The sequence below is a fragment of the Nakaseomyces bracarensis genome (genome assembly GCF_045282275.1).
Source record: "Nakaseomyces bracarensis strain CBM3 chromosome Unknown Scaff3_0, whole genome shotgun sequence".
Taxonomy (NCBI): Eukaryota; Fungi; Ascomycota; class Saccharomycetes; order Saccharomycetales; family Saccharomycetaceae; genus Nakaseomyces; species Nakaseomyces bracarensis.
In genome coordinates, this window is record NW_027263962.1 from 56,284 (window position 1) to 76,306 (window position 20,023).

Genomic DNA, 20,023 nt, shown 5'->3' on the forward strand with positions numbered 1-20,023 from the left:
CTATCTATTCTTTTCATTATTTGGTTTTCCTACACCTCCACCGCCAGGAGTTTTGATGATAAATCTGTCCCCAACATCGACTTCAACGGTATTCTTACCCCCGATATTGACTATGGTATTATCACTTTGCTTGACCCAGAGGTTTTCTCCTAATGAACCACTCTCACCGCCATATAAACCGTTCGGACGAAGAACTCTTCTTTCGGAGAGTATTGATGCAATAACTTTCTCCCTGAATTGGATATCACGAACAACTCCATTTCCTCCTTTATATTTACCTTTACCTCCAGAGTCCTTTCTTATTCTAAATTTCCTCAATAAAACTGGGTATCTCCGTTCGAAGATTTCAGAGTCGGTCATTCTTGTGTTAGTCATATTTGTATGTACTGCATTGGCACCATCCCACCCTTTACCAAGAATAGATGGAGCACCTGCACCAGAACCACCACATATTGTCTCATAGTATCCAAAACCTGGTATCGAATTACCTTGGTCGTCCATAGTATTCCGCGCGCCGAAAGTAAAATTGTTACAGTCTCCTTGTGAGTCAGCCATTATTCCGAATGTCTTCAGTATAACATCACAGATTCTTTGAGAAGTAAGAACATTACCACCAACAACAGCAACACCGGCCTTGGGATTCAGCAGTGATCCTTCTGGAAGTATAATGGTTAATGGATCAATGCAACCTTGATTTAGTGGTATTTCTTCACCCACTAGACATCTTAGACAATATATAATAGCTGAGTTGGCAATTGCATGAGGGGCATTTAAATTACCATACATTTGGGGAGAGGTCCCAGTGAAATCAAAAATATAATCTTCCTTGATAGGGTCTAGAGTTACCTTTAGTTTTATTGTACTTCCATCATCCATTTGATCATAACCTTCGAAGGTATTAGTGGAAAAGTGTTTGACAAGATCAGCAAGCATTCTCTTAATAGTATCCCGAGCATTCTTTTGTATAGCATGCATGTATTTCATGATAATATTCAATCCAAATTCAGTAACCAGATTATTTATCAAAGAAATACCCTTAGAATTGGCAGCAATTTGTGCCTTTATATCACTTATATTGTCAGAAAATCTTCTAGCCCCACTACAGCCTTCATATTGAGCGGGCTCTATAACAAATTTGTTATACATTTCATCCTCTAAGAACTTGTTATTCCTAACAACCAATTCTGAAAATATAATGGCACCTTCTTCATAAAGGAATTTCGAATTAGGTGGGATTGAACCTGGTAATGTCCCACCAATATCAGAATGATGAGCACGAGAGGCAACAAAGAAAATAATTTCTCTATCACTAGAGAAAGACGGTGTTATAACCGTAATATCAGGCAAATGGGTACCACCATTATCCGGGTGGTTCGTTATGATGACATCTCCAGGGGTTAATTTACCTTTCCAAATTTTTGCCTGAGCAGAAATACTAGATGACATGGAACCAAGATGAACAGGTACATGAGGAGCATTAGCAACTAAGTTACCATACGCATCAAATAGCGCACAAGAAAAATCTAATCTCTCTTTAACATTCGTTGATACAGAAGTTAGCCTCAATTGGTTTCCCATCTGCTCAGCTATGTCCATGAAACGATGGCTGAATATTGATAACAAAACTGGGTCAACATTACTTTTAACTTTAACAACTTCCTTTTTTGGTGGGTCAATATTTACAACAATAAGTGTTTTTAGGATTGTGGCAGAAGTATCCTTAGGTAGGATATTGGTTTGAGTTCCATCGGCAAGAATGGCTGGTCCTCGGATCACATTTCCTACATCCAAGTCTTTTAGTGAAAATACTGGAGTTTCAACCCAACCACCATCGAAATAGACTCTCTGGTGAAACTGTGGATTAACATCTGCTCTTATTTGGTTATTAGTTTTCAGGAAATCCAGCTGTCTAGCTACTGATTCTTCTGTATATCTTTCCGTTCTTCCAATTGAACGGACCCTTATATCATCAATCAATATTGCCTTACTATCAAAGTGGAACCCAAACTGCCTTTGATGTATTTCAGTAAACCATTTGTGGAACTCACGAGTTTCGTCAATCTGTCTTATCATAATACTTGTCTCGGTTCCTTCGTATCTCATGTTCAGATAGTAGTCATGATCTATCTTGTTTGTAGAGAAACCTTCTTTATTTAACTGGACTTCATTCTGTTGTCTCAAATGCTCAAGTTCAGTGGTAATCTCATGTTCCAGTTCTTTTGTCCACGTATATGAGCATGGTTTTTGAGAATCTTCAACAACATCTGCTAAGAATATACCATATGCAGAAAGAATTGATGAATATCGGTGAATTAAAACGGTGGAAATACCCAGAGCTGCAGCTACAGCAACAGCGTGTTGACCACCAGCACCGCCAAAAGTCACAAGTTGGTGTTCAGAAACCATGTAACCTTTGGCTTCTGTTATAGCACGAATTGGTCTCACCATAGCTTCATTTGCTACCTTCAGGAACCCAAGAGCAACTTCCTCTACAGTTAGTGTTTTTTCCTGCTCCCTATTGATAACTTCAGTTATCTCGGTAAACTTTCTACGTGTCATTTCAATATCCAACCCTTCATCCTCGTTAGGACCAAAAATGGTTGGGAAGTATCTGGGTACTAATCGACCAAGTAGCAGGTTGGCATCTGTTATGGCCAAAGGACCTCCCTTTCGATAACAGGCTGGACCAGGATCAGCAGTGGCTGATTCGGGTCCTACTTTGAACAGTCCATTTTCCCATTTCAGTATAGAGCTTCCTCCAGCAGCTACTGTGTGTATATCTAGTTGTGGAGATTGTATTACTATCCCGGCAGTTTTAGTCTCAAATATGTGCTCTAATTTACCATCAGAGAACCTACTTACATCGGTAGAGGTACCACCCATATCAAACCCAATAAGAGGGGTGTTTGTTTCAGAGTCATAACAGGTCCTAGAATATCCAATGACTCCACCAGCAGGTCCAGAAAGAATGGACTTCAAACCTGAAAACCTGGAGCCATCGACTAGACCACCATCGGACTGCATAAACTGCAGTGATGTATCTGTACGGTTGTGTAGACCTGAATTAATCCTATCCAGATAACCTTTGATGACGGGAGTCAAGTAGGCATCAGCAATAGCACTATGTGTTCTGGGCAAGTATTTGATCATGGGTGAAACCTCAGAAGATAAGGATATATGCTGAAATCCAATCGATTTCGCAATCTCATGAATTACTAATTCATGCTCTGGGAACGTATAGGATTGTAGAAGAGCCACAGCTATGGAACGTATGCCAGCTTCGTAAATAGTCCGTAGTACCGAGGCTATTTGATCCTTCTGAGGTCTGGAGAGGATACGAACAGACTCTCCACTTCTACCTTGGACTATATCATCACCGTTATACTTGGTCTTCCTCTTAAGAGGATCTTCGGCATAGTCCTCTAGAGTAACTCTTTCATCGACCTCTACTACCATGTCATAAAGAGGTGCAGGTTTTTCTATCTTTAGATTAAATATATCTGGTCTTGTTTGATCTCCAATCTCAATTATGTCCCTGAAACCCTTTGTGACCACCAGAGCACAACGTTCTCCGTTCCTTTCCAGTGCACAATTGGTAGCCAACGTGGTTCCCATACGAATGCTACTCACATTGGTAAGATCCAGAGGAGAGCCTCTAGGAATACTTTTCCCCTCAATGACTTCCAGCAGCCTCCTAATGCCTTCTAATGGTGCATCAGGATAGTTTTTGGGGTCTACAGATAGCAATTTTATAACAACATCATCTTCAGGTTCACCGGTACCCTTATTACCTATGCAATCAGTGAATGTTCCTCCTGAATCAATAGCAATCTTAATCTTACCTCCCATTACTATCTCTTAAATGTACAATTGTTATTTGTACTATGGTCTCTCCCCTGTATTGGTAAATATAAAAACTTGAACTGAAATATTATACTGATCCCCAATTTCTGAAACCACACACTGCTTATATAAGAAGATTACTTAGTCTAATTATTTAACTTGCTTCTTAACCATATACATAAATTTGAGTTGTTCACGTCAAACCTTTACGAAACGCTAGACTATGACTCAGTTTCGCACATATCTCCAACAATTGCCATTCACGAGGGTATCTCCAAGTTTACTGATTCCCCTTGGTTGGTCCAACCTGATTCTGTCTGTATCAATCAGTGCCATCACCACAATTCAAATTGGTGACGTATTAGCAGGTGATGACATGTCACGTTACTAGTTACTTATAACATTATGTTGTATACATCTAATACATATAATACAGTTATAGGGAAGATAATATATAACTTCTACTTTGGGGAGTGGACTTTCGGAGGAACATGGGTGGCTCCGTTCAGTTTTCGCTGTTCATGTAGGCATCCAATTCAGCGTTCAAGTCATCCAGTGACTTAGGAGTATCTCTCTTCTTCTCTGTCCTTTTCTCCGACCTCTTCTCGTAATGGCTACCGTAACCTGGTGCATATCTCCTTGTGGTCTCTGGGGCTCTGTTTCTTGGCCTGTGGCGTGGCTCTACTATCTCAACATGAATGGCGGACCCATTCAGCTCGTGGTTGTTGTGCTTCTCCACAATTGCCTGCATCACATTTGGGTCACTGAACTCGTAGATACAGCTCCGGTCCTCTCGGTGATCGTAGAACCTGGAGTAGACATACTCTCCAAATTCTTTCACCATGTCATCGATAGTGAAATCAGAGACATCCAACGGTATACGAGTAATCTTCAGTCTTGGCACCTGGGGTGGCGTCCTGCTCCCCCTTTCGTCGTCCCGGTCATCTCTGCGTCTCACAGGAACATCTAACCGCGACTCCAGCGTATTCCGTAGGTCTCTTCTCCTATACCTCGTCACTCTATGGTTCTTATCCTATTTATTCATTGAAAATGTTGCTTGTTAGTCAATTAGAAAACTTTGAGAGCGACAAATGTGCTTAAAAAAGAACATCTAGCTGGCATTGGAATAGTTATAATTAATCTTACATACTTGCATCGTTGAATTAAGTTGTTTTTGATGTCTTTAATCCCACAATTCTTACGAACAATAACCATTTATTCAAAATATGAGGCCTTATAAATAAACGTCCACTAATTTTTTTTCATTAGCTACCACGAAAGCGAGCCTATATAAACAGGTGTTAGTAGTGAGAGATATATAAAGATCATTATCAGGAGAAAGAAACTCAGATGATACTGTTTTTTTAATGTATATAGTTTATATATTTGCTTGCTTCAGAGACCCAGGTCTGCTAGGACAGCGTTGAATCTATCAGCGTGGCCGAACGTCACTTTGACGAACTTGATCCAGCTCAGCGATGGTGCGAACTGCTTCAAGGTTGGTTCTATCGTAGCAAGGTTTCCGAACGCAACTAGCAGTCTGTATGCAGCCTCTTCACTTGTCTGGTATTCTTCTAATGGGGCGAACTTGTTGTTGATGTTGTCCGCGATAGATGGCAGGATGTTGGCTCCGTTAGGATCAGTGATGGCCATCACTGAGTAGTTGTAGAGTAGAGTAGAAACCGCGATTGCAAGCGTCTGTGATTTCTTTTGTGTTGCACTAGGGTACATCGTGTCGATCGTCTCGAATACGTTCTCGTAGACTTTTGGTGATCCTAGGAGCTCCTTGCCCCATATCTTGTTACCAAAACTGTTGATTAGTATTCTGACAGTTAGCATTGTGATGGTGATGTCTTTGTTTCCCATACCATGCTCGATGAACTCGCTTATGTTGTCAGCGTCTGGAAGGAATTCAACTATCAGTCTCATTATATCGAAAGCAGGTGTCTTGTTATTCCACGTATTGAGCATCTTCGTGGCGTAGTTGTATAGAACCTCCCAGCTCTCTTGCAAGGAGTGCAAACCTGTGCCGATCAGAGCCAAATCTTCGTCATTCAGTGTATTTTCAGTATCATTAATCTTTGCCACACCGTTAAAAAGGGTGTCCGGGTTGTAGCTATTGACCTGCAGTATAGTTTTGACCGGTAGCACCTTCATATTGCTGGAAGTGGAATGATTAGTTGGTGGAGCTGTCTCTTGTGGAGCTTGTGGTGGTACCGATGTGTTATCCAGACTCATTCCACTAGTATTTTTAATGATAAAGTTAACTATCTGATCCTTGTAGCTGTCTGGTAATTCATATTTAGTAATAAATTTATCAGCTACCAAATATGGATTATCAGTAGTATTAACAGGTAATTTTAAAGGCGGTTGTCCTTCTTCAATATCGACGTCAAAGACGTAGTCATACATTTTGCCTTCGTATTCGGTTTTCTTGTCATTTCCGGCGGTAGAGGATCCCACAACGTCGCCTACTTTCATCCATTGTCCGTTTGAGTACTGGTGAGCCTCGATTACACCTTGTGGTGTCTTCACTACAACTACCTGACCTTCTTTCTTACCGGGACTTTGCAATGTTTCAAATGGTGATAATTTGCTCTCGTCGAAATCCATCGTCTGTGGGTTAATAGCAGAGCTCTCTATTTCTTGTCTAAATTCTTTGATCTCTTCATCAGAGGCAATGCGAGACTCGTTTTCAGTGAATATCCGCAAGTTGTTGTCACTGCTACCTACTACAATATCACCATTTTCCATGACATCGACGCACCAGACGGAGATTGCCGGGATACGGATTACCTGTTTAACATCTCCGTTTGCATCCCAGACTCTGACCGATCTATCCTCTCCGCAACTGACAAGGCCATCCTTCAGCTTTCTGATGTAATACACAAAACTTTCGTGGCCCTCCATTGTCTTCCTGACCTTACCGTGAAGGTCTGATATCTTCACCGTGCCGTCATTGGAACAAGAGGCGAACGTCTCGCTGTCTACAACCTCGAGGTGTCTCACGACGTCGGTGTGGATACCGGTGAGCATCCTGGCCAGTTTCCCGTGCTCCCACACGCCAATTGCGCCGTCTGCGCCCGCGGTGAGCACGGTGTGCTCGTTGAACCGCAGCACGTCCCACACGGACGCCGTGTGGCCCTTCAACTCGTACCTGACCTCGTTCTGAGCCCACACACGCCCGGTCTTATCCCAACTGCCGCTCAGCACGTACCCGTCGCTCCACCTCAGCGAACACACATTCCCAGAATGGCCAACCAGCGTGTACACCGGCTCTGCCACCGGCTCTGCCACCGCTGTCATCGCAGCTACATCCACACCGTTGATCAGTGAGTCCTTGCCCCCGCAGTACAGAACCTCCTCGACATCGTCATAGCACACACTGTTCAGAAACCCGCCAGCCTGGTACATAACCGTACTCTCCCAGGACTCCCGCCGTTGCCACACCCGCAACGTCCCGTCCCTCGACACACTCGCAACCCTCGGGCCCATAGCTACCACATCCCGCACATCCTGCTCGTGCCCACGCAGCGTAGCACTCAATTGATACATCTCAGTTGCTTCTAGTCCTTTGTTCTAATGTATTCGGTGGGTCTCGTTGATATCCTGGTCTCGTTGATATCCCTGGTGTCTTTAATCGTATAGGCCAAGGCCACAATGAAATTTTTTTTTCAAGGCGAGGGAATGAAAAGGGCTTAAAGGAACAGGGACCATACTTCAAGGAATAGAGAGTTCAAGAGAGACGTGATAGCAGAGGAGTGATACAACGAAGAGAAATGTCTGGGCCATTGTTGTTTGCGCGGAATTCGGAGGGGCTGTTCTTTAAGGCGATGCGGGAGGATGGCTCCATTGGAGCTGGAGCTGGAGCTGGAAGTGGAGCTGGAAGCGAGGGAAAGGGATCTGGATCTGGATCTGGGAGTGGAAGTGTTGTGCACCTGTCGGCGCATGACCAGCTTGTGAGTGCTGTGAGTGCTGGTGAGTTTCCTGTTGGGAGCGGGACGAGTCGTGTTGCTGCGCTTCTGGGGTTTATCAGGCTGAAGTTGAACAAGTACGCTGTTATTGCGGACACTGTTGAGGAGACCGGGCGATTGAACGGGCATGTAGTCTACAGGGTCGTGCAGCACTCTGTGGTGAGTGCCAAGCGGAGCGCGCGGATCGACAGCGACGAGGCGGAGTACTTGAAGCTGCTCGAGATGCAGCTCAAGAACGCGACTCTGTACTTCTCCTATACTTACGACTTGACCAACTCGGTTCAGAGGAACGAGCAGCTGAAATCGGGTGCTATGTGGACCAACTGCGACAACAGGTTCTTCTGGAACCACTACATCACCGAGGAGTTGCGTGGGCTCGCACAGGAGGACCAATCGGTCTCCCGCTTCGTGCAGCCAGTGATTTACGGTTACGCCAAGATTATCGACACCGGATTGAACTCGGTGCCTATCAACATCGGGCTCATCACTAGACGCTCGATCCTGCGTGCTGGTACTAGATACTTCCGCCGTGGTATCGACGAGAACGGTAACGTTGGTAACTTCAACGAGACCGAGCAGATCCTCGTCGTGAGAAAGAGCGGCGCAAATCCAGAGGTCTACTCCTTCTTGCAGACCAGAGGCTCCGTGCCAGTCTACTGGGCTGAGATCAACAACTTGAAATACAAGCCAAGCCTGGTCCTAGGGGATAACTCTACTTTGGAGCCAACGAGAAAGCATTTCGACGAACAAATTAAGCTGTATGGCGATAACTACTTGGTCAACTTGGTTAACCAGAAGGGTCACGAACTGCCGGTAAAGGAATCCTACGAGGCTGCCGTCGCCGGTTTGAACAACCCTAAGTTGCACTACGTCTACTTTGACTTCCACCACGAGTGCCGTAACATGAAATGGCACAGAGTCAAGTTGTTGATAGATCACTTGACAGAATTGGGTCTATCCAACCAGGACTACTTCCACAAGATTCTCTCCGCTGACGGTACCACCACTGAAAAGGTAGTGAACGAGCAGAAATCTACTGTTAGAACCAACTGTATGGACTGTCTGGACAGAACTAACGTGGTTCAATCTGTTTTGGCTCACTGGGTCTTGCAAAATGAATTTGAAACCTCCGGCATTATCCAAAAGGGCGAAGCTTGGGAGCAAGACAAAAACTTGCTTGTTCTCTTGCAAAACCTGTGGGCTGACAACGCCGATGCAGTCAGTTTCTCATACTCTGGTACTGGTGCTTTGAAGACAGACTTCACGAGAACTGGTAAACGTACCAAGATGGGTGCTTTCAACGATTTAGTCAACTCGATATCACGTTACTACCAAAACAACTTGACTGATGGTCCAAGACAGGACTCCTACGATTTGTTTTTGGGTACTTTCAAGCCTTTCTCCACTGGTGTCGTTTCTCCATTCACTGACAGAAGACCTTTGATCATCCAAGCAATTCCAATTGCCCTTTACGCTGCTTTGACTGTGATGGGTGCTACTATCTTGTTCCCTAAGGGAACTTTCACCAACAGCAAGAATTTGCTGTACTTCGTTTGTGCCTCTATGACTTTGGCTGCCTGTTTCCAGTTCTTGATCAAGAACGGTATCCAATACGTGAACTGGCCTAAGCTTGTGGATGTCGGCTTCTTAGTCGCCATGCAAACCCACAACAAGGAACAAGAGTTCAAGGGATTCAAGTACAAGCCTGATCCAAGATTCAAGAAACCTTCCACTTCAAAGAAAGATTGAAAATAATGTCTTAATGTTTTTTCTTTCCTAACTCTATATATCAAGAAACCAACTCCCCGTTATATTTATACTTTTTTTCTTTTAACTTGGACCCTATAAACTTTTATGTATTGTGAATAAACAAATATCTTTTCTACCATATACTAATACTAAGAGCTATAATATTGCTAGAATGGTCATATCATTATATGCTTATGCCCTAATAGTAGCTTTATACGTTAATGAGGACAAATTTTCATCGAGCATCGAGTATAAATACTTGGTGCTTTTATTGTTTATTAGATGCACAGACTGCCAAAGTAAACGATTCATTAACAGTGAAATTAAACCAATAGCACTATGTCGTCCCCAGGTGGGGACTGCCTTGTTGAGATGAACAAGGTAGGAGAGGAAGGAGCATATTTTCTTTATGTTTTTTTTGTTATTATTGAAATGATGAGTAACCAGATAGGGACAACAGACCTCGAATATATGGAATGACGAGGAAAGTCTTTTTATAGCCGAGTTTTTAGTAGAGCTTACGGCAACTATCTCTGATCTAACTCCCCTTCAAAAACAGATATTGAGAAAAGCTTTTTCCTTTTTAACAACAGAGTTGCTATACACGTAGAAACCGTCTTGCAGTCGAGACCTACCACAATTTATATCTTGACAAGGGTTAGACTATCGTATTATATATTGATGATAAGAGTCAGCATAAGCAATACTTAACCAGTCTCCACAGGTGTTGGTAAATAAGAAAAGGTTAGCACGTGATTTAGATCACGTATACTGATTATTTCGTATAATATGCTACCACGTGAAATTCGTATATAATATGCTACCACGTGGTTTTCGTGTATAATATTGTCACGTGATATGTTTCCCTTTCTTCACGTGATGAATTCGTGTATCGCTATGAAAGTCTCATGGTGGCGGTGGTGGCGGGCTCTTTTGAGCGGGCCCTTTAAAGATGAATTGCATTATATTAGAATTATAATATTATTAGATAACCAGTTAGTTGTCGAATCTGTATCTTTTAAAGCTTTTCTGCCAAGATAAGCAGTATTCTAATATAGTAAGGAGTAAAAGAAATGTCTAAAGATAGCGAGATCGATGAGAGTCTGTACTCTCGTCAGCTGTATGTGTTGGGTAAAGAGGCTATGCTGAAGATGCAGCACTCGAATGTGCTTATCATTGGTTTGAGGGGTCTTGGTATTGAGATTGCCAAGAACGTTGCGCTTGCCGGTGTCAAGTCGCTGACGCTGTACGATCCTGCTGCTGTTGAGCTGCAGGACCTGTCGACGCAGTTCTTCTTGTCCGAGAGTGATGTTGGGCAGCGCAGGGACGAGGTTTCTCGTGGAAAGCTGGCTGAATTGAACTCATATGTACCAATTAACGTCGTGGAGTCCATTGACGATGCAGAACTGGCACAGTTCCAGGTGGTAGTGGTTACAGATACCGTCACCCTCGAGGAGAAGGTCAGGATCAACAACTTCTGCCATGCGTCCGATATCAAGTTTATATCCACTGAGACTAGGGGTCTCTTTGGTAACGTGTTCGTAGACCTCGGCAACGAGTTCTCCGTCATCGATCAGACCGGTGAGGAGCCAAGAACCGGGATTGTTTCCGACATTGAACCAGATGGAACAGTCACCATGTTGGATGATAACAGACACGGCCTTGAAGATGGTCAATACGTTAGATTCTCTGAAGTCCAGGGCCTAGAAAAGCTGAACGACGGTTCCTTATTCAAGGTCGAAGTTCTAGGACCATTCGCTTTCCGCATTGGGTCCGTAAAGGAGTTCGGTGAGTACAAGAAGGGTGGTATCTACACAGAGGTGAAGGTACCAAAGACCCTTTCTTTCAAGACAATGCAAGATAGCCTGGCTGATCCTGAATACGTATTTTCAGATTTTGCAAAGTTCGATAGAGTTGGACAACTCCACTTGGGTTTCCAAGCATTGCATCAATTCGCAATTAGACATCAAGGTGAATTGCCAAGACCTATGAATGAGGAAGATGCTAACGAATTGGTCAAATTGGTCACAGATTTAGCAACACAATACCCAGATATCCTTGCTACTTCTGAGGGTAAGGTTAACGAAAAGCTAATCAAAGAATTATCGTACCAAGCCAGAGGTGACGTTCCAGGTGTAGTAGCTTTCTTTGGTGGTCTAGTCGCTCAAGAAGTGTTAAAGGCTTGTTCTGGTAAGTTCACACCAGTAAAGCAGTACATGTACTTTGATTCTTTGGAGACTTTGCCTGATGAAAAGAAATACCCAAGAACGGTTGAAAACACAAAACCAATCAACTCCCGTTATGACAACCAGATTGCCGTGTTTGGTCTTGACTTCCAAAGAAAGATTGCTAACTCTAAGGTCTTCCTTGTCGGGTCTGGTGCCATCGGTTGTGAAATGCTAAAGAATTGGGCTCTGATGGGTCTAGGTACTGGTCCAGACGGTGGGATCATCGTCACTGATAATGATTCCATTGAGAAATCCAATTTAAACCGTCAATTTTTGTTCAGACCAAAGGATGTCGGTCATGACAAATCTGATGTTGCTGCTAGAGCTGTCTCTGCCATGAACCCAGATTTGGCTGGTAAGATAAAACCTATGACAGATAAGGTGGGTCCAGACACCGAGAATATATTCAATGACTCTTTCTGGGAAAGTTTGGATTTTGTTACAAATGCATTGGACAACATTGATGCCCGTACCTACGTTGATCGTCGTTGTGTTTTCTACAGAAAGCCTTTGTTGGAGTCTGGTACTCTTGGTACTAAAGGTAACACCCAAGTCATTATCCCAAGATTAACTGAATCATACTCCTCTTCAAGGGATCCACCAGAGAAGTCCATTCCATTGTGTACACTGCGTTCTTTCCCAAATAAGATTGACCATACTATTGCATGGGCTAAGTCCTTATTCCAAGGTTATTTTGCTGATGCCGCAGAAAATGTTAACATGTATTTAACACAAGAGGATTTCATTCAACAGCTAATGAAGCAGAGTGGTGACGTTAAGGGTACCCTAGAGTCCATTTCTGACTCTATCAACAAAAAACCTAACACATTCGATGACTGTATCCAGTGGGCAAGACTTGAATTTGAGAAGAAATTCAACCATGACATTAAACAATTGTTGTACAACTTCCCATCTGATGCTAAGACATCTACTGGTGAACCATTTTGGTCAGGGTCCAAGCGTGCTCCAACTCCACTTGAATTTGATCTAAATCAACCAGATCACTTCCACTTCGTTGTTGGTGCTGCCAACCTAAGAGCTTACAATTACGGCATTAAGGGTGATTCAGGCGAACCAGATATTAACTACTACCAAAATGTGCTAAGCAAGCTTGATGTTCCAGAGTTTGCCCCAATTAAGAACCTACAAATACAAGTCAACGATGACGATCCAGATCCAAATGCTGGTAGCCAAAGTGATAACTTGGAAGATCTTGCTGCTTCTTTGCCAAAGCCTGCTAGCTTGAATGGTATGAGATTGGAACCAGTGGAATTTGAGAAGGATGATGACACAAATCACCACATCGAATTCATCACCGCTTGTTCAAATTGTAGAGCTTTGAACTACTCGATTGAGGTTGCTGATCGCCAAAAGACCAAGTTTATTGCTGGTAGAATTATTCCAGCCATTGCTACTACCACTGGTTTGGTTACTGGTCTAGTAAACCTTGAACTTTACAAGGTTGTTGACGAAAAGGATGATATTGAAGCATATAGAAACGGTTTTGTCAACCTTGCTCTGCCATTCTTCGGTTTCTCTGAACCTATTGCCTCTCCAAAGGCTAAGTACAATGGTAAGTCATACGATAAGATCTGGGATAGATTTGATATTAAGGGTGACATCAAGTTAAGCGACTTAATAGATCACTTCGAGAAGAAGGAAGGTCTAGAAATTACCATGTTATCATATGGTGTATCTCTTCTATATGCTTCTTTCTTCCCACCCAAGAAATTGAAGGAAAGAGTTAACTTGCCAATCACTGAGTTAGTCAAGCTAATCACTAAGAAGGATGTCCCAAGTCATTTGAAGACCATGATATTAGAAATCTGTGCCGATGATAAAGATGGTGAGGATGTTGAAGTTCCATACGTCACTATTCACCTATAAACATAAGATATAAAATAAGAATGCCATATGATTCAGCTATAGTTTTTTTTTTTTTCTTTAAATTCTACTAAGTAATATATAGTTTAGGAAGTAGATTGTAACTTTTTTCATATTATGCTAAATACAGACAAATGATTGATAAAAAATAGTTATTAAGTTAGATGTGGTTGTTGTTTTTTTATTGAATATTTACATATAAATACATTGTAATGCAAATCAAGCAAAAGCGAATATTAAATAGAAAAAGTTGGAATTGCTATTGTGGTTTGAGGGGGGGGGGAGGTCACTTTATTGGTCACTTGCAATAAAGGGCACCAGGGCGATAGCCACCACCAAAGAGAAGATAAAGAAAAACTGGTTCAGTGGAGACATTCCCGGCATAGTCTGGATTCTTATTTGTAGGATTTTCTTACGCAAGGCCTTATTAGTGATACCAACTTTGTACACAGCAGTGTATATAGTAGCCGTCAATATAATCAAAGAAACCAACGACGTAGTCACACTTAGACCACAAGTGAAAGTAGAGCTGTTGCTCCCACAGTTGCCCAGCGTAACGTACCCTCTAAATGGCACAGTGAGCACCTGGATAGCAGCTGAGACCCAGAAACAGTACTGAATCCATAGAGGTATCACCTCCTGTGAAAAATAGGTCAGAGCCACAACAGGACCGTGAACTATGGGGTTGCTAATAGTAGATAGAAAAGAAAACATTATGCTCGTGTCGATAAATATTACCTGAGATAGGTTGTCTCTCTGTTTCTTATTGTTCAAGTAGAATATGAAGTTGTGTATGTAATTTATACCAAAGGGACTCCTTGCTATAAAAAGAAACCCTAGAAGGGAGAAACCCTAATTTCAATTTTTTTGCGGGGTCCCTAGAAATCCCAAAACTCCGGTTTTTTTTATGGCTCGAGGCCAAAAGTGAGGTGATTTACGGTTTTTTATGATGCATAGCAAATCTTGCATTAATATAACGTCGAGGTATTATATTATATCGAGGTGTTAGTAAACTGTATTGGCATTTAACGTACTGTATTAGAATTAGTATAACGTCTTCGAATCGTTTTTTATATTTAAATTTTTTATTGTTATTTATGTTTAGGTTGCGCAAACGGTTCTGAACTGTGGGCATGAGCTATTCAATGATTCGAACGTTCCTTGCTGTATAATTATGCCGTGGTCAAGAACGATAATCTCATCACATTGGCGTATTGTCTTTATGTTATGGGAGACAACTATCGTAATTTCTGCCAAGTGAGACCCGAGCATCTCGTTAATCAGCTGGGCACTGGATTCGTCCAGAGCTGAGGTGCATTCGTCCAGGATTAGGACCCTGGGTGCTCTTATGATCTCGCGTGCTAGGCACAACCTTTGTGCTTGGCCGCCTGAGAGTAAGCTGGAGTCTAAGAGTTCCTCGAGTTCCTCGGGTAAACTCATCACAAAGTCGAGCATCCCTACGCTATCCAGGGCCTCTAAGATTTCTTGCTCCAGTATCTCTCTTTTCAGACCATAAACAAGGTTGCCCCTGATGGTATCGAACCGTAATACGGGGTGTTGTTCCAGCAACCCAATCGCATTATATAGCTCAGTTCGATTCCAAGTACTTATATCTTTACCTAGAATACTTATGTGGCCGGCTTCAACTTTATATAATCCAGCAAGAATGTTGATTAGTGTAGTTTTTCCACTACCACTTTTACCTACAATTCCATAAACCTTACCTGAAAATAAATTCAAATGAATGCTCTTTAGTACCAGCATACTTGGGGTTTGAGGAAATGCATAAGATAATCTATGGATATGCACTGAACCTAGGCTAGAATTTTCTGATAAAGGTGCCATTTCGATACCGGTTCCATTCAATCTGATATCATTCGATAAGGGATCATTTAATATTCTCTGCACGTATGTAATTGCCCTTTTCCCTCTTGCCATATCAGGAATCTGATTAATTAAACTGGAGGTTGTTATAATGGTAAAGAGTAACAACGTTAGCACTTCGAAAAATTTTCGTGTAGAGTATTCACTACGCAATACTAATTTAATACCATAGAGGAAGATGACCGATTGCATTAACATAACTAGTACATTAGTTAAAGAAATTCCTAAACCAGTAAGAATTGCTCTTCTCTTCCCAATTATCTCGAGTTTACAGTGGAATCTATTGTATTGACTCATAATATAAGTTTGCAGTTGGAGTGATTTAATGGTTTTAGACGCAAGTACCATTTGATGCACGTTACTTTCAGTCATAGCCACTGCGGTTTTATAGCTGGTTTCATATTTAACCAATATAGATCCATATGCTCCAGTTACTAGCACAACTAATGGAATAAAAGAGATACAAACTAAGCTTAGCTTCCAACCTACTATAATAGCCCATATAAACCCCATCGAAGACAAGAAGAGCAAAGTAATGACAGCTGATAAAAACTCAGTAAGAAGTGAGCGAAGGTCTCTTAAATCATTCATTAACAGAGTTGAAATCTTCGATGCCGAACTCTCCTTATTAGCAAACCATTCAAATGGAGCATTTACTACTCGATCAAACGTATTTCTCCTTAGATGCATTATCCAAAACTCACAAACAGAACCAAGTATATATGATTTTATAAAATTCGTAGTACCATCAAAAACTGCAATACTAATGACGATTATAGAGTATCTTAACAGATATTTTGCGCTTCCTACACCATCTTGTCCAGGTGTTAGCCCATTAAGAAGGAAACTGAACATATAAGAAAACAATGGATTACATATTGCAGACAATATAGCTCCCATAACACCCACCAGAAATACCATTTTATTAGAAATCTGTTTAAAGAATAATAAAATGATAAATGTTAGTGATAATAATTGAGGTTCTTCACCATTCTCAACATCGCAACTAATTTTTGTTGCTCCTTCATCTGAATCGCTACTATATGTGATCTCCTCGTTCACTGAAGCCAATTCGTAACTGTATAATGTTTCTGGAAAGTCTATTTTCGATTCTATTTGTTTGTCATATATCCTTGCAAAGTTTTGGTTATACTCATATATTTTTGTCTTAGCATTAATGGTATGGTTCTCCCTGTATACAGTAGTCCCAAATAATGTCAAAGTTTCTGAGGGTTGTGGATCATTATTATCAATGTGAATAATATTATCATTTTGGGATAACATATCTTTGTCATGTGTGATTATAACAGTGGTCATATGATTTCTCCAGTTTTTAATCCTTTCTAGCAGGACAATTCTTTGGTTTATATCAATAGCAGATAAGGGTTCATCCATAATTAAAATGGGAGTATTTCGTATAAACGCTCTAGCTAGAGCAATCTTTTGCTTCTGTCCTCCACTTAACTCTATACCACCAGTTCCTATTATTGTGTCGAGTCCACTCGGTAAATCATTTACAAGTGCATCAAGCAGGGCAAAAGAACAGGCCTTTTTAAGCATCTCATCAAGCTGCATTTGGGAGTTAATATCTCCAATTTTAGTTATTAAAATATTGTTTCTCAGAGTGTCATCAAACAGTATAGTTTCTTGTTCAATGAAAGTAATATTTTTATAAAGATAACCTTTACTAATAGTTTTTATGTTATTGTCTCCCAGTAAAATATCTCCCATATAATTATTATAGTGTAGCATTAAGAGGTCAAATAATGTGGACTTTCCGTATCCAGATTTACCAATTAGATACGTGATCTTATTGGCAGGAAATTCCAGGAATAATTTATTTAAAACTTCATCTTTGGGCCTTTCTGGATATGAAAACGAGACATTTTGGAATGTTATTGGCATCGATTCTATGCCAACAATATCCACTATGAAGCCATTATCAGTTTCTTCTTGAATATTCAGGATGATATTTAGTTTCTTCAAAGCAACATCTCCTTTCTGCATAACCACGATCTGCCCCAATGCCGTATTGATAATAGTGCCAATCATCAGGCAAGAATGAAAGCTTGTGATAACGTCATTTATAGACAGTTTACCTTTCTTAATCATAGTTGATCCAAACCAAAAACCTTGTACAAACATCACGAGGGACAGGAATCTTAATATAGAGATATTCAGTGAGACATATAGACAGCTTTTGATATAGTGTGTGTTACTGATCTGAATATAGTGGTCAAATATGTTCGTTTCAACATGGGTGCCATTATGGATTCTCACGAAATTCACATGGTCAATGATCCAATTGAGTCTTTCTGCTGCCTTTGCTGATGCTGAGTTCTCGAATTCTAGATGGACATGTATATATCTAGAGAATAGCACAGCACATATTACAATTATAGGTGAAGTGCACAGAATTATGAGTGTTAATGACCAAGAGTAGTAGAAGGCTGTACCCAGAAGAGCGCAGATAGCTACAATGCTTTGAGTAACGATGGCTGAGGCTTCTGCTGAACCAGATCTTACCTCTTCAATGCATCTATGTAGTTGAGTAAACTCACCCAGAAGTGTTGCACGATATTTATCGTACCATTGGCATGGTAGAGATAGATACTTGTCGACCAGAAGTTTCCGTACTCTCAGACCTTGTCTCTCACCTAGTACCATCCAGCAAGATAAGCTAGCCCAATTTAGTGGCATGCTAGCCAAGCCCAATATAAGTATTGCCATGGCCCTGACGATAAGTTCATGATACAACTGTGAGAACTCAAATTCATGAGTAGTGTGGTCTAGCAGTTGGAACACTCTCCCAATAAGGATAGAGGATATTGCAGGTACCAAACCATTAGCAACTGTGGACAAGACCAGTGCCGACAATAGGCCCCAGTCCTGCTTAGGCCTGATATTCATGTATATATGGCCATTATGGTATCTACGTAGCAAACCAAGGATAAACATTTTGTATATCTGCTCATCTTAAGGTAGAATAATGGCAGCTCATATAATGCTAATAGAGTATATTATATATAATAGCATTTACATTGTCAACTGCCATTCGTGATAGCTCAATATGGCACCACAAGCCATCGTCATATGAAGCATCGTCAAAAGCACAGGTAAATGAGGTATTGTCAGCCTGAATTAGTTGAAGACCATGTATATTTCCCAAATAGGATAATTACATGGATTGATGCGTTTTCAATCGTTATCGTATTAGTTGGTATTGTATCAATTAGCATTGTACTATATTCACTGCACGACAAACTGTGTATTGCGAGCTTTTCATACCACCGGTAACTAACAATGCATCACTCTCTTTAATTGATTACCTGCAAGTATTCAGCATAAGCTATTGAGCTCGTAATGGTTCCTTTAGCTTAATGTAAGTTTGAGGTTGTCCTTAGGGCCCCATCATGGTCAGAGCGATGAGCTGGAAGAAAAGCCGGAATAAGAGGCACAATGCTTGAAGTTGGGTTATTTTGAGGTCGAGAGCACTACATTTCTTAGAGAGAGGGATTGGGTAAGGTTGAAATGACAACGAAGATGATCCAGCGTCAGGTGTGTCGGGGTATCTCTAGTTGTGAAGCGGACTACCGGCTACCGAAGCTGTACAAGAGGATTGAACGTGAGATGAGGTCTAGCAAGTCGAGGCGACTGGATCCCCGGGCACAGAGGCACATGGTTGCTGAGAAGTATGGGGAGTACTTTCTAGGGTTTGATGCGATGTGTGTGTACAAATGGGGGCTCGTTGGAGGCACAGCGATGAAAGTGAACAGGAGCGCGATGTGGGCTTCGTATTGCTCTGATATGGCCAAAATGCTGGACAAAGATGGTTATCGTTACTTCGTTGAGACACCTATGGATATACCATTGATGAACCAGGTACTGGGGAAAGGTTCTTTCTCCTTACCAACACAGTGGAATAGAGAAGACGCAAGCGAACGTGGGGGAGATGGGAAGGCAGGACACGGGTCCCCAGAGGATCTGCGAATGTCCTGGCATGAACTTATTGATCTAGAGACCCTTCTCAGTAAAGCTAGGACTGAGTCGCGGCTATCTCTGCACGCTGTCGGGGTCAACATCGGAGCACAGCCACATGTGGTGCGAGACCTGGGCCCAATGCTAGAGAACAGCTCTCAGAAATTCGACTACGACAAACTACTACGGATAGCGAAGGAGAACGGCCATTCCGGAACGAATACACACACAATAGCTCTGATAGACGGACTCGCCAGGCACAAACTCACCGTGCCCTCGCTAGTAAGAGCAAACCAGTGGCTCCTGTTCACCGAACCAGAGACTTGAACTCCTGAGAAAGAGAGATACACACAATGATAATAGATATATAAGATAACTGTAACTGTAAATATGATGTGACGTGATATGATATACTCTAGTGTTATCAATATACTCTTATACGACTAAGTCTCGCCTCCCTTCTACGCTGCGAGTGGGAAAATG

General features: G+C 41.7%; 7 protein-coding genes across 7 annotated transcripts; 3 read left to right on the forward strand and 4 right to left on the reverse strand.

Annotated features, from left to right (window-relative positions):
• On the reverse strand, positions 1 to 3,849 carry OXP1 (5-oxoprolinase; the record flags this gene model as incomplete). The annotated part of the gene is made up of 1 exon (XM_071050521.1): positions 1 to 3,849. The coding sequence occupies one exon, from the start codon at positions 3,847 to 3,849 to the stop codon at positions 1 to 3; it is 3,849 nt and encodes a 1,282-aa protein (XP_070908311.1).
• Positions 3,850 to 5,238: 1,389 nt separating this feature from the next.
• DOA1 (Doa1p) lies at positions 5,239 to 7,398 on the reverse strand (the record flags this gene model as incomplete). The annotated part of the gene is made up of 1 exon (XM_071050522.1): positions 5,239 to 7,398. The coding sequence occupies one exon, from the start codon at positions 7,396 to 7,398 to the stop codon at positions 5,239 to 5,241; it is 2,160 nt and encodes a 719-aa protein (XP_070908312.1).
• A 224-nt stretch (positions 7,399 to 7,622) lies between these two features.
• Positions 7,623 to 9,566, forward strand: SAC1 (phosphatidylinositol-3-phosphatase SAC1; the record flags this gene model as incomplete). The annotated part of the gene is made up of 1 exon (XM_071050523.1): positions 7,623 to 9,566. One exon carries the CDS (start codon positions 7,623 to 7,625, stop codon positions 9,564 to 9,566), a length of 1,944 nt encoding a protein of 647 aa, XP_070908313.1.
• A 1,073-nt stretch (positions 9,567 to 10,639) lies between these two features.
• On the forward strand, positions 10,640 to 13,681 carry UBA1 (E1 ubiquitin-activating protein UBA1; the record flags this gene model as incomplete). The annotated part of the gene is made up of 1 exon (XM_071050524.1): positions 10,640 to 13,681. The coding sequence occupies one exon, from the start codon at positions 10,640 to 10,642 to the stop codon at positions 13,679 to 13,681; it is 3,042 nt and encodes a 1,013-aa protein (XP_070908314.1).
• A 288-nt stretch (positions 13,682 to 13,969) lies between these two features.
• RNJ42_00355 (uncharacterized protein) lies at positions 13,970 to 14,392 on the reverse strand (the record flags this gene model as incomplete). The annotated part of the gene is made up of 1 exon (XM_071050525.1): positions 13,970 to 14,392. One exon carries the CDS (start codon positions 14,390 to 14,392, stop codon positions 13,970 to 13,972), a length of 423 nt encoding a protein of 140 aa, XP_070908315.1.
• A 387-nt stretch (positions 14,393 to 14,779) lies between these two features.
• Positions 14,780 to 18,520, reverse strand: STE6 (ATP-binding cassette a-factor transporter STE6; the record flags this gene model as incomplete). The annotated part of the gene is made up of 1 exon (XM_071050526.1): positions 14,780 to 18,520. The coding sequence occupies one exon, from the start codon at positions 18,518 to 18,520 to the stop codon at positions 14,780 to 14,782; it is 3,741 nt and encodes a 1,246-aa protein (XP_070908316.1).
• A 573-nt stretch (positions 18,521 to 19,093) lies between these two features.
• RNJ42_00357 (uncharacterized protein) lies at positions 19,094 to 19,867 on the forward strand (the record flags this gene model as incomplete). The annotated part of the gene is made up of 1 exon (XM_071050527.1): positions 19,094 to 19,867. One exon carries the CDS (start codon positions 19,094 to 19,096, stop codon positions 19,865 to 19,867), a length of 774 nt encoding a protein of 257 aa, XP_070908317.1.
• Between the last annotated feature and the right edge of the window lie 156 nt (positions 19,868 to 20,023).